Source organism: Mucor mucedo (genome assembly GCF_025094135.1).
Source record: "Mucor mucedo strain NRRL 3635 chromosome Unknown EV154scaffold_33, whole genome shotgun sequence".
Taxonomy (NCBI): Eukaryota; Fungi; Mucoromycota; class Mucoromycetes; order Mucorales; family Mucoraceae; genus Mucor; species Mucor mucedo.
The window spans coordinates 132,773-153,030 of NW_026252317.1; the positions used below are offsets into that span (position 1 = coordinate 132,773).

General features: G+C 37.1%; 5 protein-coding genes across 5 annotated transcripts; all 5 read left to right on the plus strand.

The window, feature by feature from the left end:
- Window positions 1-1,944: 1,944 nt before the first annotated feature.
- Window positions 1,945-3,097, plus strand: EV154DRAFT_441372 (uncharacterized protein; the record flags this gene model as incomplete). Its single annotated transcript, XM_051596954.1, has 4 exons — window positions 1,945-2,077; window positions 2,156-2,193; window positions 2,254-2,304; window positions 2,364-3,097. Coding segments are annotated over 4 exons (954 nt in total), but the record flags the coding sequence as incomplete, so codon positions are not given.
- On the plus strand, window positions 3,077-5,123 carry EV154DRAFT_441374 (uncharacterized protein). Its single transcript, XM_051596955.1, has 5 exons — window positions 3,077-3,784; window positions 3,855-4,044; window positions 4,098-4,172; window positions 4,233-4,673; window positions 4,733-5,123. The coding sequence occupies exons 1-5, from the start codon at window positions 3,249-3,251 to the stop codon at window positions 5,021-5,023; spliced, it is 1,533 nt and encodes a 510-aa protein (XP_051458923.1). The 5' UTR covers window positions 3,077-3,248; the 3' UTR covers window positions 5,024-5,123.
- A 5,990-nt stretch (window positions 5,124-11,113) lies between these two features.
- EV154DRAFT_504661 (uncharacterized protein) lies at window positions 11,114-12,978 on the plus strand (the record flags this gene model as incomplete). The annotated part of the gene is made up of 1 exon (XM_051601085.1): window positions 11,114-12,978. The coding sequence occupies one exon, from the start codon at window positions 11,117-11,119 to the stop codon at window positions 12,959-12,961; it is 1,845 nt and encodes a 614-aa protein (XP_051458924.1). The 3' UTR covers window positions 12,962-12,978.
- An 11-nt stretch (window positions 12,979-12,989) lies between these two features.
- EV154DRAFT_441378 (eukaryotic translation initiation factor 4A-like protein) lies at window positions 12,990-14,831 on the plus strand. The gene is made up of 4 exons (XM_051596956.1): window positions 12,990-13,158; window positions 13,211-13,277; window positions 13,339-14,064; window positions 14,134-14,831. The coding sequence occupies exons 1-4, from the start codon at window positions 13,139-13,141 to the stop codon at window positions 14,701-14,703; spliced, it is 1,383 nt and encodes a 460-aa protein (XP_051458925.1). The 5' UTR covers window positions 12,990-13,138; the 3' UTR covers window positions 14,704-14,831.
- Window positions 14,832-15,478: 647 nt separating this feature from the next.
- EV154DRAFT_537478 (uncharacterized protein) lies at window positions 15,479-19,552 on the plus strand (the record flags this gene model as incomplete). The annotated part of the gene is made up of 9 exons (XM_051604218.1): window positions 15,479-15,580; window positions 15,644-17,217; window positions 17,272-18,022; window positions 18,095-18,264; window positions 18,326-18,647; window positions 18,705-18,966; window positions 19,031-19,098; window positions 19,160-19,356; window positions 19,420-19,552. The coding sequence occupies 9 exons, from the start codon at window positions 15,479-15,481 to the stop codon at window positions 19,550-19,552; spliced, it is 3,579 nt and encodes a 1,192-aa protein (XP_051458926.1).
- Between the last annotated feature and the right edge of the window lie 706 nt (window positions 19,553-20,258).

The following is a 20,258-nucleotide window of genomic DNA, read 5'->3' on the forward strand; positions in this document are numbered from 1 at the left end:
CCCATTCAAGACAACTTTCTGCATTGACAGTGTCACAAGCTGAATGTCGAAGGGTCTGAAGAGGAAGGAGAATCGATTTCGACCACCACTCCACAGTTGAATTGAAAAAAGGAGATGAACACAGGTTTAAACACTATTGCGTAGAGGTAGCAACTATAGTTATCATATCCCATATATGGCATGTATTAATTTCGACCTGATGACTATTAATCCTAGTCTCATTTGTGAGAATAATGATTTGTAATAGGCTCGGTTACTGACTTTCATCTTTTCATTCTCAAATAACAAGAGTGAGTTTTTGATAGCTCAAAAGAGAAAATGCCAGCTACGCCACGCTATTCATCTTGCCAATTTATTCGAGGGTATTTGATTACATTGTATGTATATTTTTTAGTTGTGAGATCTGTCGCTTTCCTGTCTTATTCGTTCTTTTTTCTGTGGTAAGGGGGGGGGGGAATACTCTTGTCAGGTTTAGTTACTTTATCTGACTTACATTTACAAGACAAGTTCTGTTTACATCTGGGAGCTTAAACGCGATGTCATTTTTCCACAATCTTTTTTAACACATGATAAATATGCAAACCCGTTTAAAGTTGACGTACTTTGTATATTCTGTTTACCTACCGTCATATTCAGCTGGCACTTTTTCCTTTAATTCTCATCAATACTATTGAAAAGAAGTCTTGCTATATCAACTGGCATATGTTTAATAAGCTTCAAGTTTCAACAAGAGAAAAGACGGCGACTCACCAACTATCATAGCTTCTCTACTACTGCTGTTGTAAATTTATCTTCGGTCATCACTAGTATAAATCATCAAGGGCGAAATCATTTAGTTTACCACGGGACCAAATGAAGTTTATATTTGAAGGATCATATTTCTAAACGTTGATTAAACGAGTCAGAAATTAATGAACATAAAAGATGTTACAAACCTGGTAACCGACATTATGTGTGCCCAGTTTTTTTTAATAAACGAAAATTTAGGATCTTACGGAGTAATACTACCCCGAGAAGCCATTCAACTTTCAAACTACAAACGTTTTCTCGGCAAACCATGTTTAAGTACACAATGACTGATTTACTTGTGACAAAAGAAAAAGATACCTTCTAGAACCTAGTTTTTCTCGAAGGCTAATAGGCTTGTTTTATTTACGGATAATACCATGCTATCATAGAACAAAACGAGCTGTTGACATGTGAGGTTACACGATTCTAGCTTTTGTATTTTCATCTCCGTGAAGGAAAGAGAGATCAAGTTTCTTACCAATAACTTTTACTGAAACAAACGTCACGATTAATGCGATATTAAAAGCGCTGAAAAAAAACAGCAAGTTAAATGTTTGTGTTTCTTCTTTTTATTTTTTTATGGATAATATAGAACTGACAAATCGCCGTACAAGGGAGTCTAGTATGGACTCTTTAAACACATATAAAGCGGACGATGATGTGACAACAGGGAGTAAACATTCTAAAAAATCTATTATACCCACAAAAAAGACTTTGGGCCAGCGATTATACGCTAAAGTCCCGCCATTTCAGTTAACACGTACAATTATCAAGGCTTCGATTGGTATCTTGATCGGTTTATTATTTGTGTTTGAAAAGAATTGTAGTAAAGCGGTTGGTCCGGCTGGTATTCTAGTACCTATTGCCACGCTCATGTATTTTCCTATCAGACCTTTGGGTAAAACATTCATATGTCATTTAGTCTCGTTTAGTGAATAAGCTAACTTTTTTTTTTCTTGATTTGTAGGTGTTCAAATCGAGGTACTAAGTAAAATGGGTTGGATCGCTAAAATGATCTAATATTATAATAAAAAATAGGCTTGTTTTCAAGGTATTTTCAGTGCGCTTGTGGGTGCTGCTTGGAGTTTTCTCGGTAAGAAAGTAGGAACCAGAATAAAAATGGAATTAAAAAACTGAATGTTTGTGTTATTAGCCATGTATCTTGCAAATCTCGCTCGTGATCCCAGTATTCCGACACCAGTGCAGCCTTACTCTAGCGCCGTTTTAGCCGTCTTTATGTTCATTGGCGTGTTCGGCATTACCTATGTCCGTGTCAAATTTCCTCAAGGTAAAAAGACAATAGTTTCGGAGTTACTTAACTCCTTTATTTTTATTTTTCATTGACAAAACAAAAACAAATGTATAGCTAATTTTGCAACAATTTTTGCAAGCATGATTGTGTCGGTAAGTGCATCCGCTCTCTCCACACCCCTTAATACATTGAAGTAACCTTTTTTTTTCCAGTTTTGTTTGACTCAAGCTGCGATAACACCGGGATTCCAACCTACCGTTGTGGTAAATGATAGAAGCATTAAATATAATAGAGATAAAACTAACCACTAAGTGTTACATAGTACACGTTTTTAAAGCCGATTGCCTTTGCCACTGCTATTGGTCTTGTAGTAGATGTACTACTTTGGCCTGATGATAGTATTACAAAGTATATGGGTGTCCTCAATAAATCATTAAAGGAATATAACGGTTTCTTTCAAGAGCATTCAGACGCATTTCTATCAAGTGCTACCGAAACCCCATCTGCCACAACAACTTTGCCGAGCTTACACGCAAGACTTCAAAACAGTATTTTGACATTGATTGATAGTAAACGGGAGGTGCAACGAGAGATACTATTTAATCGAATCTGTCATGATGATATCAAGCAGCTAACTAAAATTGTAAAAATGATGCGTGGGCCCCTTCATGGGATTGGTTTGAGTTTGATTACCAAGACAGATCGATTGGCTCATATAAAGCAGCCTTATTTTTCTAGTACTGTTGCTAATGAAGGGGAGGAGGAGAAAGAGGAAACAGAAGAGGTATCCCGGCTTCGAAAAGATTTCTTGTCCAATCTAGATGCATTTCGAAAAAATGGGCAAGAGTTTAGTGATACATGTGTGACCATTTTGGATGAATGCAATGCACGACTGATGAAATTCAGTGGTAAACCTCGATCCTTGACAAGCACAATTCTTTGGCCTTTCCCCCGTATCTTTTTATCGGATTATAAAAAGAACTATCAACAAACAGAAACAGAAGCGGATTTGCTTTCCGTGCGATTCAAACAAGCAATTGATAAATATGAACAAGCCAACCAAACTTCACCGCTTCGATTGATTGACCTGAACTCTAAAGTGTTCAAGGATAGATTTAACGGATTATTACAGATTCTTTATTTATTCGAGTACAACTTAGGGGAACACGCAAACTATTTACTGTCGCTGATCGCCTGTCTTGAAACCATGGAAGCCAAACGTACAAAGCGAAGATTATGGATTCCTCATCTTACTTTAAGAAAATACTTTAGATCCACTGATGTTAATCCTAGTATGGGAGGACCTGTAGGCTCTGTACCTGGTTCTAATGGGGCAGCAGGAGGAGGAGGAGGCGGCGGCGGAGGGGAAGCAAACCACGAAATGAGCACCGATTTAAATCTGACTCAAACAATGAGTCGACACGATATGTTGAACAATTACGTCGAAGATGTTGAACTGGCTGGCTCAAGAAACCAGAAAGGTACTTTATTCTCTCGGGATCCAGATATCAACCCTCCTGAAACTGCGTTTGAAAGATTCTTTTACAAGGTGCATATTTATTCGCAATGGATGTCTAGTATCGATGCCATGTTTGCCCTGAAAACATCTGCCGGATTCGTTTTGCTCTCGTTGCCTGCTTTTTTACCTCAAAGTTATGCTTGGTTTTTTGCTCAACATGGACAATGGGCTACCGTCACCTTGATGATGTGGATGTTTCCTATGGCTGGCATGTTTGCTTTTACGTAAGTTTAAACCAAGTGAGAACGTAACAATTGCTTATTTTTATTTTTTATTTTTTATTTTTTCCTATAGTATTATTCTTCGAATTTTAGGAACAGTTCTCGGTGGTGTTGCGGGTATTATTATTTGGGAGATTACAAGAGGAAATCCATATGGGCTAGTCATCTTGACTTTTTTTGTCATGTGGCCATTGTACTATGTCTTCTTTACTAATCAAGTACTGAATATTGTGGCTATTATGACACAAGTTACTCTCATGTTGGTAAGTGATAGCAGAAAAATTAGGGACATAGAAACTAAAATTATAATTGAAAGGTTATTTGTTATGAATATCAATTTATAGCTAATGGTGTTGCTGTCCATGACTCGGTAGAGATGATTGCAGGAAAAGTAAGGAATATAGATAAGAGGACAGTTAACGTTCCGATTTACTCATGCGTTTGTTCTTAGCGAATCTTACTTGTGCTGATTGGTGTTGCCGCTTCTGCTATTCTATCCATGATCCCAAAGCCTGTGACAGGCCGTGTCGAGCTTCGTAAACGACTTTCGCAAACAATAGCTGATATGAGCAAGTTATACGCTATTTTGATCGGTGATCTTGTGACAATATATGAAAACAACCGAGACCCCACACCCGGACAAACCAAAGCATTCAAGAAATTAGCACTAGGGATCCGTCGACAGATTGCAGACGAACAAATGTTTTTAAAATTAAGCAAGCTGGAACCGTCGATGCGAGGTAAATTTCCTGTGGAAGTGTATACCCGTCTTGTTGAAAAGGTGGACAATATGTCAGATTTACTTTTGGGAATGGCGTATGCGTCTAAATCTATCGACAGGTCATGGCAGCGTAATATTGTGCATGTCTTGAGACAGCATCGTACAGAATATGTAAGTATATAAACGACCTTGTTAAGGTTACGACGGTACTGACTATCTTTGGAAATAAGCTTGCATCTATTTTGGCCATCATGAAGCTTCTCTCAGCAACTTTATCGTCTAAGATGGCATTGCCTCCATATATGCTTTCACCAAAAGAGTTGAGAGAGAGACTAGCTCAAAGGTTGAGTCAGGTGATTGTTGAATCACCTGATCACCTTGATATGAATACTTTTCCAGGTTATTGTGCTTATGCTGTCAATTCGTTCAAGTTCTCTGAAGAGCTGGGAGAGGTCTTGGAGTGCGTGGAACAGCTCGTCGGAGTAGAAGATCCGGAACAATGGCTTTTGATTCATGCTTAGGAAACTTTTTGTTGTAAATACGGAGAACATATTCTCCCAAGACCATCCGAGCCTTCAAATTTTAAATAAAGATGTACAACATCGCTTTGTCTTTTTTTCCAATTTTGTCTTTCTTTATGTAGAAACGTATGTAACGCTATCAACTACCCTCACAAGAAACGATTGAGAATAAAGCGATTTGGTTAAAGAAAGTCTTGAGCACTTTGAAAACTAACTACAAACACATTTGTACTTTGACCACTTTCATTTTTGTAGTGTATATAAGAGAGAGAAAAAGTTACCTGTAACCATCAGAAAAAAGTTACCGGTAACTTTTTTTTCTATTGTAAACATTTTTTTATATACAGCTGTTCCGATGCCAAAGGGCGAGTAACTTTTTTTTTTATGGTTACCGGTAACTTTTTTTTATGGTTACCGGTAACTTTTCTTTCTTATAGCATAAATTTATTGTATTGTCACTGGTAAGCGACTTAATTTTTTATAGCACAAGGATGCTTAATTCGTATAAATTTAGACTATGATACCATTAAGTCTATCATCATACTCATTAATAAATCCCAGAATGCAAGTGCAAAGTTAACAAATTTAATAAGACACTGTCTCAGAAACCATTCTTTTTTTTTAGAGGTGACCTGGCTGGTAAAGCGAATCAAGATTAAAGAGAGTACCAGGAAGGCGTTACTATGCAAAATCTGAGCAAACATCTTTCAATTATACGGCACAATACATCCACAAAAAAAAAGATATGAAAGGGGCCTATTTTTTCATTGATGTTGAGGTTGTATAGTTTAAACGAGAGCCATGCTCCAAGGTAGCAAGCCGAGAAATTTATAAATTATAAGTAAAACTTAGAAGAACACATTAAGTTTATTTATGATGCATTGCTTAATTTCCTTCAGACAGCCAAATGGAAGTCTAAAAGTGTTCTGTATCACATCAAGTTGAACAGTTATGATAACAGTATAAGCTGCAGCCATGTCAGTATGACTGGAGCTTCCTAAAATTGTAGAGAATTGAATAAGTTAGAACACCGGATAAAAATCAAGATGTTGAGATGTATGTTATTACTTATCTTCTTTGGTTGTAGTAGCAGTAGTAGAAAGACCTAAATGAATTGAGTGAGTAACGAAATGGAATCAGATTAACTTGTGCCAATATAAATACTTTCCAATATATAAAAGAGAGGAGGATAGCCCAAAGGATCACAACATCCAGCATTGAACACCGCAGGCAAGTAGTCGCTACTGTCAAAGCCCCTTCCTTCCTGAATGGGAAGCGTATCTAGCCAAGAGTAATCACAAAGTGTATCTACCACAAACCACTACGGTAGGCAACTACTATGAAAAGAGATTGGCAGATAATGCATAGCATCCACGATGCCCGCCAGGAACCCACCTCGACCTGTACCTCCTAACAAAGAGTGCAATCCTCAACATGTTGATGATCCCGTCATATCACCCTTGCTCACCCTCACGACCCAGCAAGATAGAATGAATAACCCTGGCGAGTCTTGTCGACCTGTCTTTTTTTTATATTTTGGACCGAGATGACACTTGTGCAAGCAGCTTCGGGGTATATGTCTGAACACGACTGTACAAAAGGAGGCTAACTGGTGGTGGCTTACAACAGCTGTTTATGGCGAGGCCTAAAGGAGCAACCAGCCAAAGTAAGGATTTTATTCTGTGGCAACCTCTATTGTCATTAAGATACCCTTTTTTCATCCTGTAGATAACCCTCTTCTTTCCAACCATTATAGAATATTAGATGGATTGGGTGATAAAGAAGAGAATTAGCTACAAGATAAAAAAAGGGGAATATAACACCAATAGACGATACCACAGAACAAAACCCGTTCGTCGCCGCTCCCAGTCGGCCTCGCCATAAACAGATGTAATAAGCAACCACCAGTTCGCCTCTTTTTGTACAGAACGTGTTCATGTATGGGGGTCAGCCGCCTGCTTACGCGTCATCCCAGTCCTTTTTTTTTTCAGAGGGAAGACGTTGTTTGACCCACCGTTTCGGGTTTATAAACTTACCGGGAAGTGGGGGTACAGAGAGAGACAAGAGCGACAGAGGACCTATAAAAAATTAAATATGAGTTTCAATGTTTTTTTTTTCTTTTTAAATGAGATTACTTACAGGACTACAACATGTCTTGGAAAGCACCCAATGCAGTCGATACAAGCCCAGGAGGGTTGACGACAGGTATACGTGCACGCCATACATTACCTACTCCCTTTCCATAGGACCATTTAATAGCAGTAAGGGATCACCACCGATCGACATTACAACCCAGTAAACACACGGCATTTGTGCAAAAGAGTACTCCTTAGTGAGCTTTCATCGCGGCAATGCTATTACTGAACATCATGTTAATAAAAAAAAAAGAGGAGAAAGAGTGAGAAAAAATCAGTAGTGCTGACAGGCTCCCACGCAACAAGATAAAATAACCGTGAGAGCTTTGATTACATGATCAAATTCAGACATTTGTACTACTTTGATTTTTAAGCAAAAAAAAAAAAAAAAAAAGAGTAGAAACCTTACAATGAACACTTCACATGCCACTGTATACAACATAACTTACACTAAAAATGCTGCAAGTTTGGAATTCTGGGAGTTACAGAAACTATGCTGATCGTGTTAGTTATCTCTGTAAAATTTTTATTTTCGCCAAACTAGAATAATGGGGAAAGTTTCACCAGCTGAAAGTGACATCAATTACACAAGCTATCACTAAAAAGTCTCAATTACATATACGTAGCCTACAAAAATGATCTTGGGAGGGTTTTATGTTGGTGAGTGTAATAAAACCTTGACAACTAAGAACTGGAATGTAGTAATCATGATTCTTATTTTTTGTAACAATAAGTTCATTCCTACTTGTTCTCCGTATGCCTTTTTCTTTTTCTTTCTTTCTTGCTCACTACACTTGGCTAATTAAGCATGGTTTTTAAACACACCTTCTCGAGTTGGGTAGTTTTTTTTTTCGGATCTTAGTTTGATTCTCTGTTTATTTATTTTTTTGTTAATTATGCATCTTTTCAGTGTTACAAATGCAGTGATTGGCGAAAAAAAAAAACTTGTTCAAGATACGAGTCTTACCTGACAAATAGAAACAATGATATAGATTTTTTAAAAAAAAATATCATCCCTACGAATTTGTGTGGATATGCAATTAGTGACTCAATCACGGCCTTACTTCAAGCTGATCAGGCTCTTCTGTCAATAATGTTGACTTTCACGTAATGAATTATTTAAGTAACGGTGTACATTGGGTAGTAGCCACTTAATAAATTAAGCACACAAGCTGAGAAGTTATGTATTACGTGCCGCATATACTCTTGTCAATTTCCATTCTTTCGTCTTTCAGTAACAGTGCCTAGACTTTTGGCTTCTTTTTTAAATGACCTTTTTTTTTTGCATATATTTTTTTTCTTTTGAAATTCCGCCAGTCAGTGTAAACCAGCATACTTGGGTAAAGAAAAAAAAAAAGGATGATATGGCACGTCAATGGATGTATACTTTAAAGTCTGGTTCTCAATTTAAAAACATGATTTAAACATTCCCACAGAAAATACTTACACACTTGAAACAGTTCATCCTATCAATCGCCATCTATCTTTTTTGTTAAGCGAGTTTTTGTTTTGCATGGAGAACAAAATTACAAATAAACCAAAAGTGATACTGTTAGAACTTGGATACCACTTTATTATGGACGAAAAAATATAATTAAAAAACGTATAAGAAAAATCTATTGATGGTCTTAGAAGAACTGGGATAGTTCTAGGGAGAATATTAAGCGCCTTATTGGATCATGATGTAATAATCTGGTGATAGTAAATAATCAACATGTCTTTAAATTTAGCCCTTCCATACTGAGTATATAAGTATTATTTAGAGGGATCAACAGTTATAACATCAAATGACAAGAGTAATATTTCTGCTCAGGATCTTATAATATTCTATAGTCCAGGCCCATTCGATTGTATTGCTTTTGCAGAATAAATATTTACTCGCCACAGGGTTGTGCCCTGTGTACAGACTCCAACGGTAGGATGAGAACAAGCGGGGTAATGTGTGATTCATGATTAACTTTTACATTTATTATCCATCCTTAATGTGATGTCACAATTAACTTTATTATTATATCTATGATATCCCCAACAGTACATCCCTCACAGATTGCGGAGTAACCACACATACAATCTTAATTTCCAGCTACTTATGGATCATTTTATCAAACTGTATTAAGAATTATGAAAGAGAGGTATCATTTACTTGTCTTTTGCACCAAATAAAACTGTCAGAATTCCTAATTTTATTTTATGTTAAAGCCAGCTGCAATTGCCGGGCGGTTTGGATGTGGAGCTTTGTTCCTGACATTAATTGCTCTTTAAAGCGTTGTTTCAATATCCTGGGTTTCACCGTTTACTTTATAATGCAAAACCGTATCCTGTGGAAGACTTGAGACAACGGCACAGTCTTTTCAAAGTTTAGCTTTTAAAGAGATATTTGAAAATAACCTTGTCAATAATCATTGCTGCTTGCCTTTGACATTTAAAACTAATTTCTGGGCATTTTGCCATGTTTTGGGTTTAAAAATTTTCAGGCTGGCTTTTGAACAAGTAGCACAAAATACGTAGTCAAACTGGACTTTGACTCAAGAGCAATATAATGATAAGCATACTGTTTGAGCATTTCAAATTGTCAGCCCTTTTTTGGCAGCATCTGGTGGCGGAAGTATCATCCAATGACTGCCCCGGATCTATTACGCCATTTGATGACGTCAAAATGTTTTTTATAAAGTTGTTTATTTTCCCACCTACGCCCTTTTTCTTTTTTTTTCCTTATGCACAGTTTCGAGTAAAGCTGCTGTTAGGTGATTCTGGCATGTACGTCTTGCTCGTGGGTGTACCTGCTCTACCTCTACCTACCGTCTAGGCTCTAGGCAGGCGTGGCTATCTTCTGGTTTTTTACACGGTAATGCTTTTAGAAACTGTTGTTGTGTTAATGTCAACAGGCTAATTTTTTTTCTTTTTCATGTAGCTTGTACGAGGTAGTTTGTGTAGGTTTATGGAGTCGAATATTTGGCATACTCTTGTACCGCGACAGAGATGCAGACGGTGTTTTCAACAAACATTCGCGTAAATACTAGACATTACAGAGCTGACATGGCGAGTGAGAGATCGAAAGGACACCGTGAAACCGCTAGTACGGACCTTCTTGTGAATCCTAGTTTATCCTCTCATAGTTGGGCGACCTTATCTACGAAAAGGTGTGACATACTTTTTTTGACCACTTTCCAACGATTGTGTTCGTTTTATAATTGTCAACTAAAGCATAAAAAACGGGTGAGTGCAGACAGAGACTGACTTCCACGCAGTTGCACTTGGGCAATTTTCTTTTTACTGGAAATTGGCGAACAGGTCTCTAAACTTTTATCTTTTCTGAAATAAAGTCTTCTTTTTTTGTTGTTTTTTTTTTTTTTTTTTTTTTTTTTGTCTTCAAAAAACTTGCCACACCTATATAAGACTACACTGTATTAATGTTGAATCTTTTTGTAAAATAGAGATTTGGTTACGAAAGTATATGGAGAACATATTTTTTCTTTAAGCTGACTGTCTTTGAAATTTAGGATGCATCCTTAAAAATCCTTGGGCAAGGATAAGTTTTCCTGGTATAACAGATGTAAACATCTATTATCGCCAACTTTGGAAAGCAATCCTACTCGCTCTAACCAATCATAGATGATTAACAATAGTAGGGCTGTGTGTAGGATATACGGAGTTTTTTTTCCTTCAAAGGAGAGTTTAAAAAGAGGGGTGAAGGGGGGCATCTACTGTCTTAATTTGTGATGGTTTAGACATGCATTTTTTTTTTATAAGTGTACCTTTAAAACCTGGCATGATAAAGTATACCATTAAATGCCAACTGCTCATGCATATTAGGCATCGTAATGTTAGATCTTTCGAAAGATAACGCATTATTCTCCAAAAAAACAAAAAAAAAAAACCGGACCAAATTAAATGAGTTTATCCATCCTGTCACAAAAGAAGATTAAGAAGTGCTAGCTATATTTTTCTCCTTCTTACTATGTTACCTACTGAGATTTTAAGCAAAATAGCATCATATACGGAAAATCGAAACGAGTGCTCAAAAGTATGCCGCCCTTGGTTAACAGGTTTTCAACCATATTTGTACCAACACATTCACATTACATCACGAAGACAATTGAAGCAATTGATTCAAACGATCCACAATCATGTTGAATTAGGAAGACATGTGAAACATTTGAATATCGCCTATCATGTTGGTCTCACCAGAGACGAATTTGAGATTTTGGACTTTTATTTCCCTCTCCTACAATCGTTGAATTTTAATCCTAAGCTCTGGAAATACCAACGCAGAACTGACAGAAAAGACTGGAAACGGATAGCCAAATTGCCACCATTAAACCTCTTCTCTCTTAATTTACATATGCTACAACACTATGGACAATCGCTCACTCATCTTACTTTGGCAGGTGGTCTTGTCAATCAACTTCATGGCCAAACTCGATTAATACCCTTATTTCAATTTACCCCTCATTTAAAGCACTTGAAGATGTTTGGTCGAGATAAGTTTACAGCAATCACACACTCCCAATATGCACAGACAAGATTTACATACAATGACGTGTTAGATATACATGCACTGTTACCCAACCTCGAAGCATTAGAGCTTTTGGACGTCGTGCTTGCACTACAATCTGAGCTTAAGCGTATGACATTTCCGAAGGTACACCAATTTCAGGTCGGAGGCAAATTTGCGCATCATGCATGGGTTGCGCTTGTAGCACAATTGTACCCGAATTTACGCCAGCTCGAATTAAATGTTTCTTGGGACGAGACTTATCGACGAGACATGGCTTATGAAGATTTTCAAGCTGTGAGAGTAGGTTTAGTTGATATCGCAACTACATGTCGCTATCTGGAAACGGTTCGTTTGGTCTCCCTGGGTGCGGTAGTCAAGGATGCGCATCAGCTATTTTATAAAACACTTTTTAAATCGAGTACTAAGGGTCTATCGAGTATCGACGGTATTATGGTGAGCTCATTGATGGAGTTAAAGCAATTAGCCAATGCTATATTACAATGCTGTGATTCCGAACATACACATACTTTACGACTACAGCTTTGGAGGGATTTAGGGTCCGTGAAAAATATGATGGCCCCAGTTGCTCAGTGTCATCGGTTGAAAGAATTAGAATTGATGTGTGGGAAATTTTCTTATGCCTGGAATTATGGCTGTGACATTGATGCCATTGCCACTTATTGTCCACAACTTGTGGTACTGAAATTGACTATGACCCGAATGACAGTGTCGAAGGGATATAAGCAAACAGCTTGTGCTAGTGTCGAAACCATTCATTTGAATCAAGTTCACTTTACAACAGAGTCTATGAACGCATTATCCAATTGTTTCCCTAAATTAAAGCACTTTAATATATGGAACAGCGTGAAGGAGAGAGATAATCTAGATCAAATGATTTCAATTAATTTAAACAATCAAACATTGGAGACGTTAAGCATAGATAAACTGTATCTTCGACCAAGCCAATATGTAGAGAAAAGCGGCATTGATGCAGCCTTATTTTCTGTTGAAATGGCACATCGTAATATGCGAGAGGAGCGTCGAGTGGGGAAGAATGGTGGAGCAAGATGGTACCATTTGTACCACGAAAATGGGAGCCGTCAATTGAAGAAACTAGCCCATACTAAATCACAGAAGATTCAATGCTATCAAATGAAGGAAAGTGATTGGGATACTATTTCTGAGGGTTCTATTCGTGGTACTTACCGAAAATCCAAACACTGGGAGAATGATGTTCCTTTCGGCTATGTATTCATAACATGCAATTTAATTAGCAATTTAGCACTGAATAAAGTTTTGCTTTAAATCACCGCTCATTATAACACTTTACACTTTTTTTTTTCGCATTCTTTTTTTTTTTTTTTACACACTAAAACCTTTTCTTTCCAACAACAAGAAAGAAACCACCCACCTTACCAGACTTTTTCTTTTCTTTTCTTTCTGAACAAACGAAACAATTTTTTTTTCTGTAAAATATATATAATGTCAACCAATCAAATGAGGTAAAACGAAAATATGCAACGATTTACTTTCAAACTAAAACATTTCAATTAGTCACGAAAACGATAACTGGAAGAGAACACTTTCACTTCCACCCAAAGACGCTAGACCACAAACAGAGGTAAATAATAAGAGAAGAAAGGAAAAGGGAGACAGAAAGTTAAATGGATGTAATTAAACAGGATGTCACTGCAACAAAAGGAAACGAGTTTGAAGATTACTTTTTAAAACGAGAATTATTGATGGGTATATTCGAAGCAGGGTTTGAAAGACCTTCTCCTATTCAAGAAGAAGCAATTCCTATTGCCTTAACAGGTCGCGATATTCTTGCCAGAGCAAAAAACGGTACGGGAAAAACTGCCGCGTTTGTGATTCCAACACTTGAAAAGATCAATAGCAAAAAGGCCAAAATACAGGCTCTATTACTTGTGCCTACGCGTGAATTAGCACTCCAAACTGCACAGGTATGTAAGAATTTAGGTAAACATCTTGGTCTTCAAATTATGGTGACTACCGGTGGAACTACCCTCAAGGACGATATTATGCGCCTAAGTGAGCCTGTGCATTTGATTGTTGGCACACCAGGTCGTATATTGGATTTGGCATCAAAAGGAATAGCGGATTTTAGAGAGGCCTCGACATTTGTGATGGATGAGGCCGATAAACTTTTATCACCAGAATTCACACCCATTGTAGAGCAATTGATCAGCTTCTTTCCTAAAGATAGACAAATTATGCTATTCAGTGCTACTTTTCCTTTGATTGTCAAGAACTTTAAAGACAAGTTCTTAGTAAAGCCTTATGAAATTAACTTGATGGATGAACTTACACTTCGTGGTGTCACTCAGTATTATGCTTATGTAGAAGAGAAGCAGAAAGTGCATTGTTTAAATACTCTTTTTTCCAAGGTAAGCCACATTTTGGCTTTATGCAAGTTTTGGAATTAACCTTTTTTTTTTTAAAAAAAAAAAAAATAGCTCCAAATTAACCAGTCCATCATCTTTTGTAATTCTACCAATCGTGTAGAATTATTGGCTAAAAAGATTACAGAATTAGGCTATTCATGCTTTTACTCACATGCAAAAATGTTACAAAGCCATCGTAACCGAGTCTTTCATGATTTCCGGAATGGAGTTTGTCGTAACTTGGTGTGCTCTGATTTACTGACGCGTGGTATTGATATACAGGCGGTGAATGTAGTTATCAACTTTGATTTTCCCAAGAACGCTGAGACGTATCTACATCGTATCGGACGATCAGGAAGATTTGGTCATTTAGGACTTGCAATTAATTTAATTACATACGAGGACAGATTTAACTTATACAAGATCGAGCGTGAATTGGGTACAGAGATTCAACCTATTCCACCCGTGATTGATAAACGCTTGTATGTGGCTCCTAATGCCTTGGATGATGCTCAAGTACAACAACCCGATCGTCAACTTGCTTTGGCCACTCGTCAACAGCAACAGCAACAAAGTCACGACGAGCAACAGCAGTCTCAGTATTACAGATCAAACCGTACTGCTACCAGGCAAAATGATTGAAGATCTACACCTCTGTCCACTAATGCAAGAAACACGATAAAACACGTCGCGTTGATCTGCTGACAGTTTTTTTTTTTTTTATTTTTTATTTTTTTTTTTTTTTTATAAGAAAGTAATTTGTATCAACATTCACATGGTTTTTATAAGCTTCACGATGCTCTGATTTGTTTTTTTAAATGGTTCTGCGCAATTGTTATATTTAGTTAAATCCTTGACAAATAATTGGCAAGTGTTATATACATTTATTCTGAGGATGTTTGCGTTTGAAAAATCTGATTAATTTTTTCGTGAAATACAGTTCACTATAAAAAATCAATCACCGTCTTTTTTTTTTCCTTCTTCTTCTGCACACTTTTTTTACTTTATTCTTAACATAATGTCACAAATCGAAGGAATGGCCATTATTGGCATACGTTCTTTTAGTCCAGAAGAACCCAGTTACATCAAGTTTCAATCGCCCTTGACTTTAATTGTTGGAGAGAACGGCTGCGGTAAAACTGTAAGTCTGAATGAACTTAAAAGTATGATCGGGACATGCTGACAAAAATACAAATAGACCATTATCGAAAGTTTAAAGTACGCATGTACTGGTGAACTTCCTCCCAACAGTAAAGGTGGTGCTTTTCTCAACGACCCTCGTGTAACTATAGAATATACTTCACCCATATATTACGCTTTTTATCAGTGATAAAACTAACCATAACAAAAGCTCACAGGAAAAACCGAAGTGAAAGGCCAAGTGAAGCTCAAGTTTTCTAATGTGAGAGGACAAAGGATGATTTGCAGTCGATCCTTATCTGTTACCTCCAAAAAAACAGGCAATGCACAAAAGACGATTGACAGCTCATTACTCAGATTTGACCCAATCACTAACCAGGTAAAACAAACAGAGAAGATTCATCCCTATCCTTATTGATCTTTTTTTTTTAAAAAAAAATAGACGTCTAGTATTAGTAGTCGATGTGCTGATATGGATGCGGAACTACCTTTGCAACTAGGTGTCCCCAAAGCTATTCTCGAAAGCGTAATCTTTTGTCATCAAGAAGACAGTAATTGGCCGTTTGCTGAATCTGCTGTACTCAAAAAGAAGTTCGACGATATTTTTGACTCCAGACGATACCAAAGTGTATTAGATAACATCAAGAATGTTCGCAAAGAGAAAATGAATGATGTGAATATTGGAAATGCTCGTTTGGAAGGTGTAAAATCCGACACGCTGAAAGCCAAAAAGATTCGAACGAACCTTACTCAAATGAGACAGCAACTGGCGACAAAATCAGAGAGTTTACTTACGGTTGAAACCAAATTGGAGCGTGTGCAAAACGATTCTGGACGATTAAACGATTTGTTCCGAACATTAAATTTAACTGCAGATCAAATCCAACAAGTGATTAATAAGAGGGATTTCTTTCAAAGTACTTTAAATTCATTGGAGACGCATATCACGCCTCGCCCTGAATCCACAGAAGAACTGCAGAGAATGCTAAACAACCACCGCAGCAGCCAAACTGCCACTAATCAGAAAAAATCCCAAATCCACGAAGATAAAGCTAAACTGGAACGTCAATTGAACAAGGCTCGACAGGATTTAGCACAAAAACATACCATCATGGGTCGTTTGGATGCCAATCGTGAAGAGTACGAACGACTGATTCGATCCAGAGAAGACATGATCGAGAAAATCAATGTAGAATACGGCATGGACCTGCCTGTGGATGATGGTCTTAAAACAGCTGCAGTCTTGAAAAAGGATTTGGGTTTGAAAGCTTCAAAAATTGAACAGGCCAAAAGTGTGGCCATGACAAAACAAAACGCTCTTTCTGATGAATTGCAGATATTGAAAAGTAAGATTTTATCTATCCAAGAGAGCAAAAAGTATTTGATGGATCGCATCCAAGACGAGAAAATTAAAATTAAAGGACTCAACCAAAAGATCGAGAGATTGCAAGCCAACCCTCGTGAAATGGATGAAGTCAAAGCAAAAATTGAAGAAAATAACGCCAAATTAAGAAAGTTAAATGAAGTTGCCAGAGGAGGAAACAGAACTGAGTTTATCCAAAAGGAACATGAACTCCGTGAGCTGGATGCTCAAGTGAGTGTTCTTAATGAAGAATTATCTACTCTAAGTAAACAAGGCGATATCAGAGCCAAGCTATCCATCAAGCGTGCTGATAAAGAGTCTAAAGAAGCTGACATGACAAAACTCTATCAAGGCCGTATCAGTGATGTTGAACGTTTACTCAACTCAAGACCATCCATCGAGAATATTGAAAAGGAACTTCAGGCTTTCAAAAAGGAGAAAGAAAGAATGTTACGCATCGTGATTGAAAGAAGAAATACCACTCAACGTGAGTTATCCAAGACAGACGGTAAATTAAACATGGTGCGTCAAAATTTGGTGGGTCGACAAAGAGAGGCAGACAAATACAGTAATATGTGTAAACAAGTGTGTGGCGATAGAGATGTTGCTGAAGAATTGAAAGCTACAGAGTCAAAAATCGAAGAAATCAAAGAGTAAGTTTTAACTTTTATTTAATTATTGTCATATACTAACTTTTATATAATTAGACGACTCTGTCACTTAAGTGCTGTAAGCTCCATCTATGAAAAATACATTAAAGGTGCAACTGACGCAAAATGCTGTCCCTTGTGTGTTCGTGGTTTCAACGATGAACCCGAGTTGGAGGAATTCTCTGCCAAACTGCAGCATAAAAAACAAGGCTTCCCGGTCATCCAAACTCAAATGGAAGCTACCTTGGCCAAATTAGATGTCCGTTTGACAAAGTTGAAAAGTGTACAAGGTGCCTGGATTAAATTAGAGCAATTGAAAAGTGATATTGCAGGTATCCAAGCCACTGTGGATTCTTTAACTGCAGAGAAAGAAACGGCCACCGCTAAAGCCGAGATCGCAGCAACGGAACAAGCGGAAGTGGATGATGCCAAAATCAAAGCTGATAGACTGCTAATTGTGGCAGGCAATGTTTCACGAATTTACAAAGAGGCTCAAGCAGCTTCGAAGGAAGTTCAAGCCATCGAGACAGAATTGGAATTTGCGGGTGGCTCAACTCGCACCATTACGGATTGTCAAAGAGATCTAGAGCAAGTGTCGGATAAAAGTAAACTTGTACGTCGTGATCTTAAGAGAATTCAATCAGATATTGACAGTTCAAGACTCCAAGCTCAAATGATTGAAAAGACTATCAGAGACCATGAAAAGAGTTTATCGGAACTGGAACAGAATATCAATTTTAAGTGTGGTTTGGAGTTCCAATTGGAAGAATATAACGAAACTTTGGCGAAACATATAGATGAATGCAAGGTTAGTCAAATAGTTGTGATCATCTCACTTTTGATATTTTTTTTTTTTTTTGACCTCTAATTTTTTTTTTAGGCTGTACAATTGGATGTCGAACCTTTGAATGAAAAGATCGCTGAAGCAACTCGTGAATTTGATCAAGAAGTACAATCTTGGAAAAGAGAAGAAGAAGAAGCGTCTAACGAAGAGCGTCAAATGTCTCGTCTTGTGGATCGTCTTGATGAACTTAATACTAGTATATCCAGGTAGGTCCCCCATTTTTTTTTATAAAAAAAAAGTACATATACTCAAATACCAACATGCTAGAATTGAGGCTTCAATGGGTCGTAACAAAACGGATCAAGTCAAGAAGGAAACACAAGCAATCGAATCCCTTTGTGAATCATTGAAAAGTCAAATCAGCGATGCCGTAGACCGTTTATCCATGATTGAAAAGGATGAAGGCGACAAACGTGGTATCGAAAGAGATTTGGAAGATCAAATTAGATACAGACAAACTGAAAAGGACCTAAAACAGTGTGACGAAGATTTAGCTGAACTTGAAAGAAATCAGGGCGAGCACAACTTGAATCAGATGAAGAGGGATTTAAGGCGACTTGAGGAAGAGGAAAATATCCTGGTTGACAGAGTAAAATGACAAACATCAGCGTTATATATATAAAAAATACTGACATATGATTGATAGCGTGGAAGCATTCGAGGTGAAGTTACTCAACTCAAGGATCAAATCAACAGATACGAAGGGGAATTAAGTACTGATTATCAAAACATCGATGGTATCTATGCCAAAATGTTTATCACTGTTAAAACTACCGAGCTTGCGTGTATAGATTTGGAAACATACTCAAAAGCCCTGGAAACTGCCATTATGAAATTCCATAGTTTAAAAATGGATGATCTGAACAAAGTTATTAAGGATTTATGGTATAAAACGTACAAAGGAGGAGGTAATACTCAAAAAAAGAAGGATGGTTATGGGTTTTCCACAAATTCTGATGTTTGTAATGATAGATATTGATCATATCGCTATCCGAGCTGATAATGATAACATTGCAAAAAACAGATCTTTCAATTACAGAGTTAGTATACTTTTATTTTTCTTTGTAAGTGAATATTAATCTCATGTTAAATCAATTTTAGGTGGTGATGAACCAAAATGGAAATGAACTTGATATGAGAGGCCGTTGTAGTGCAGGTCAAAAGGTCCTAGCTTCTATCATCATCCGTCTTGCCTTGGCAGAAACATTTTGTGTAAATTGTGGTTTTTTCGCTTTGGATGAACCAACTACCAATTTGGATTATCAAAACATTATTAGTTTGGCCGAAAACCTCAAAGCGTAAATGCCCTCCCCCCCCCTACAAACATAAGCTCTTTATAAATAATACTGACTTCTCTTTAGTATTATCACGTCAAGAAAGGAACAATCGAACTTTCAATTATTGGTCATTACACACGATGAAAATTTTGTTGGATATTTGGGCGGAAGTGGTAACTTTGATCAATACTATAGGGTAACCAAGGAAAATGGGTAAGTGAAAACCAACGTATGTTTCTTTGTAATCAATCATCGCTGATACGTTCCATTTTTTTTATTTATATAAAAACAGACATAGTGTTATTAAAGTACAGGGAGCGGATACTCTTATCTAAATTGATCCAAATATACAAAATTAAATACCCCGTGAAGATATAAAAAAAAAGCCATTTTTTCTTTTGCTTCTTCGTGTCGAATGCCATAACTACACTTAATGTTGATTTCACTTGTTAATAAATTTTTATCTGATTTTTTTTTTGTTCCTACGACAGATGTACAGATCAATACTGTAGAGCCATGACTAATAACACAACCAGGACTGCTCCTCGTCTATGGAATCGCGATATGGCTGATATTGTTCGTTCACTTCATGCGGGAAACGGGATTCAGAGATTTCAACTTGGAGAAGCTCCCCAGGAACAACGGAGAAGAACAAGGACCCAAATCGACCAACCAGACATCAGAAATGTTGGTCAACGTCGCAATTAAAACTTTCAAGACCTGTCATCGCAGGTCAAACATAGATACACTTAAGTGGTAAGCTCAATTTTTTTTTCTTTTGTGGACGAATTTTTTTTTTATATTTGTGAACAAATGTTTTTTTACATTTTGATCACTATTATCTTCTGAAAATAGTGTAGAATTGTTCTTTTTGATGACAGAATTAAATATAAATCGGCGTTTGTATACCCAGAACTGCCAAG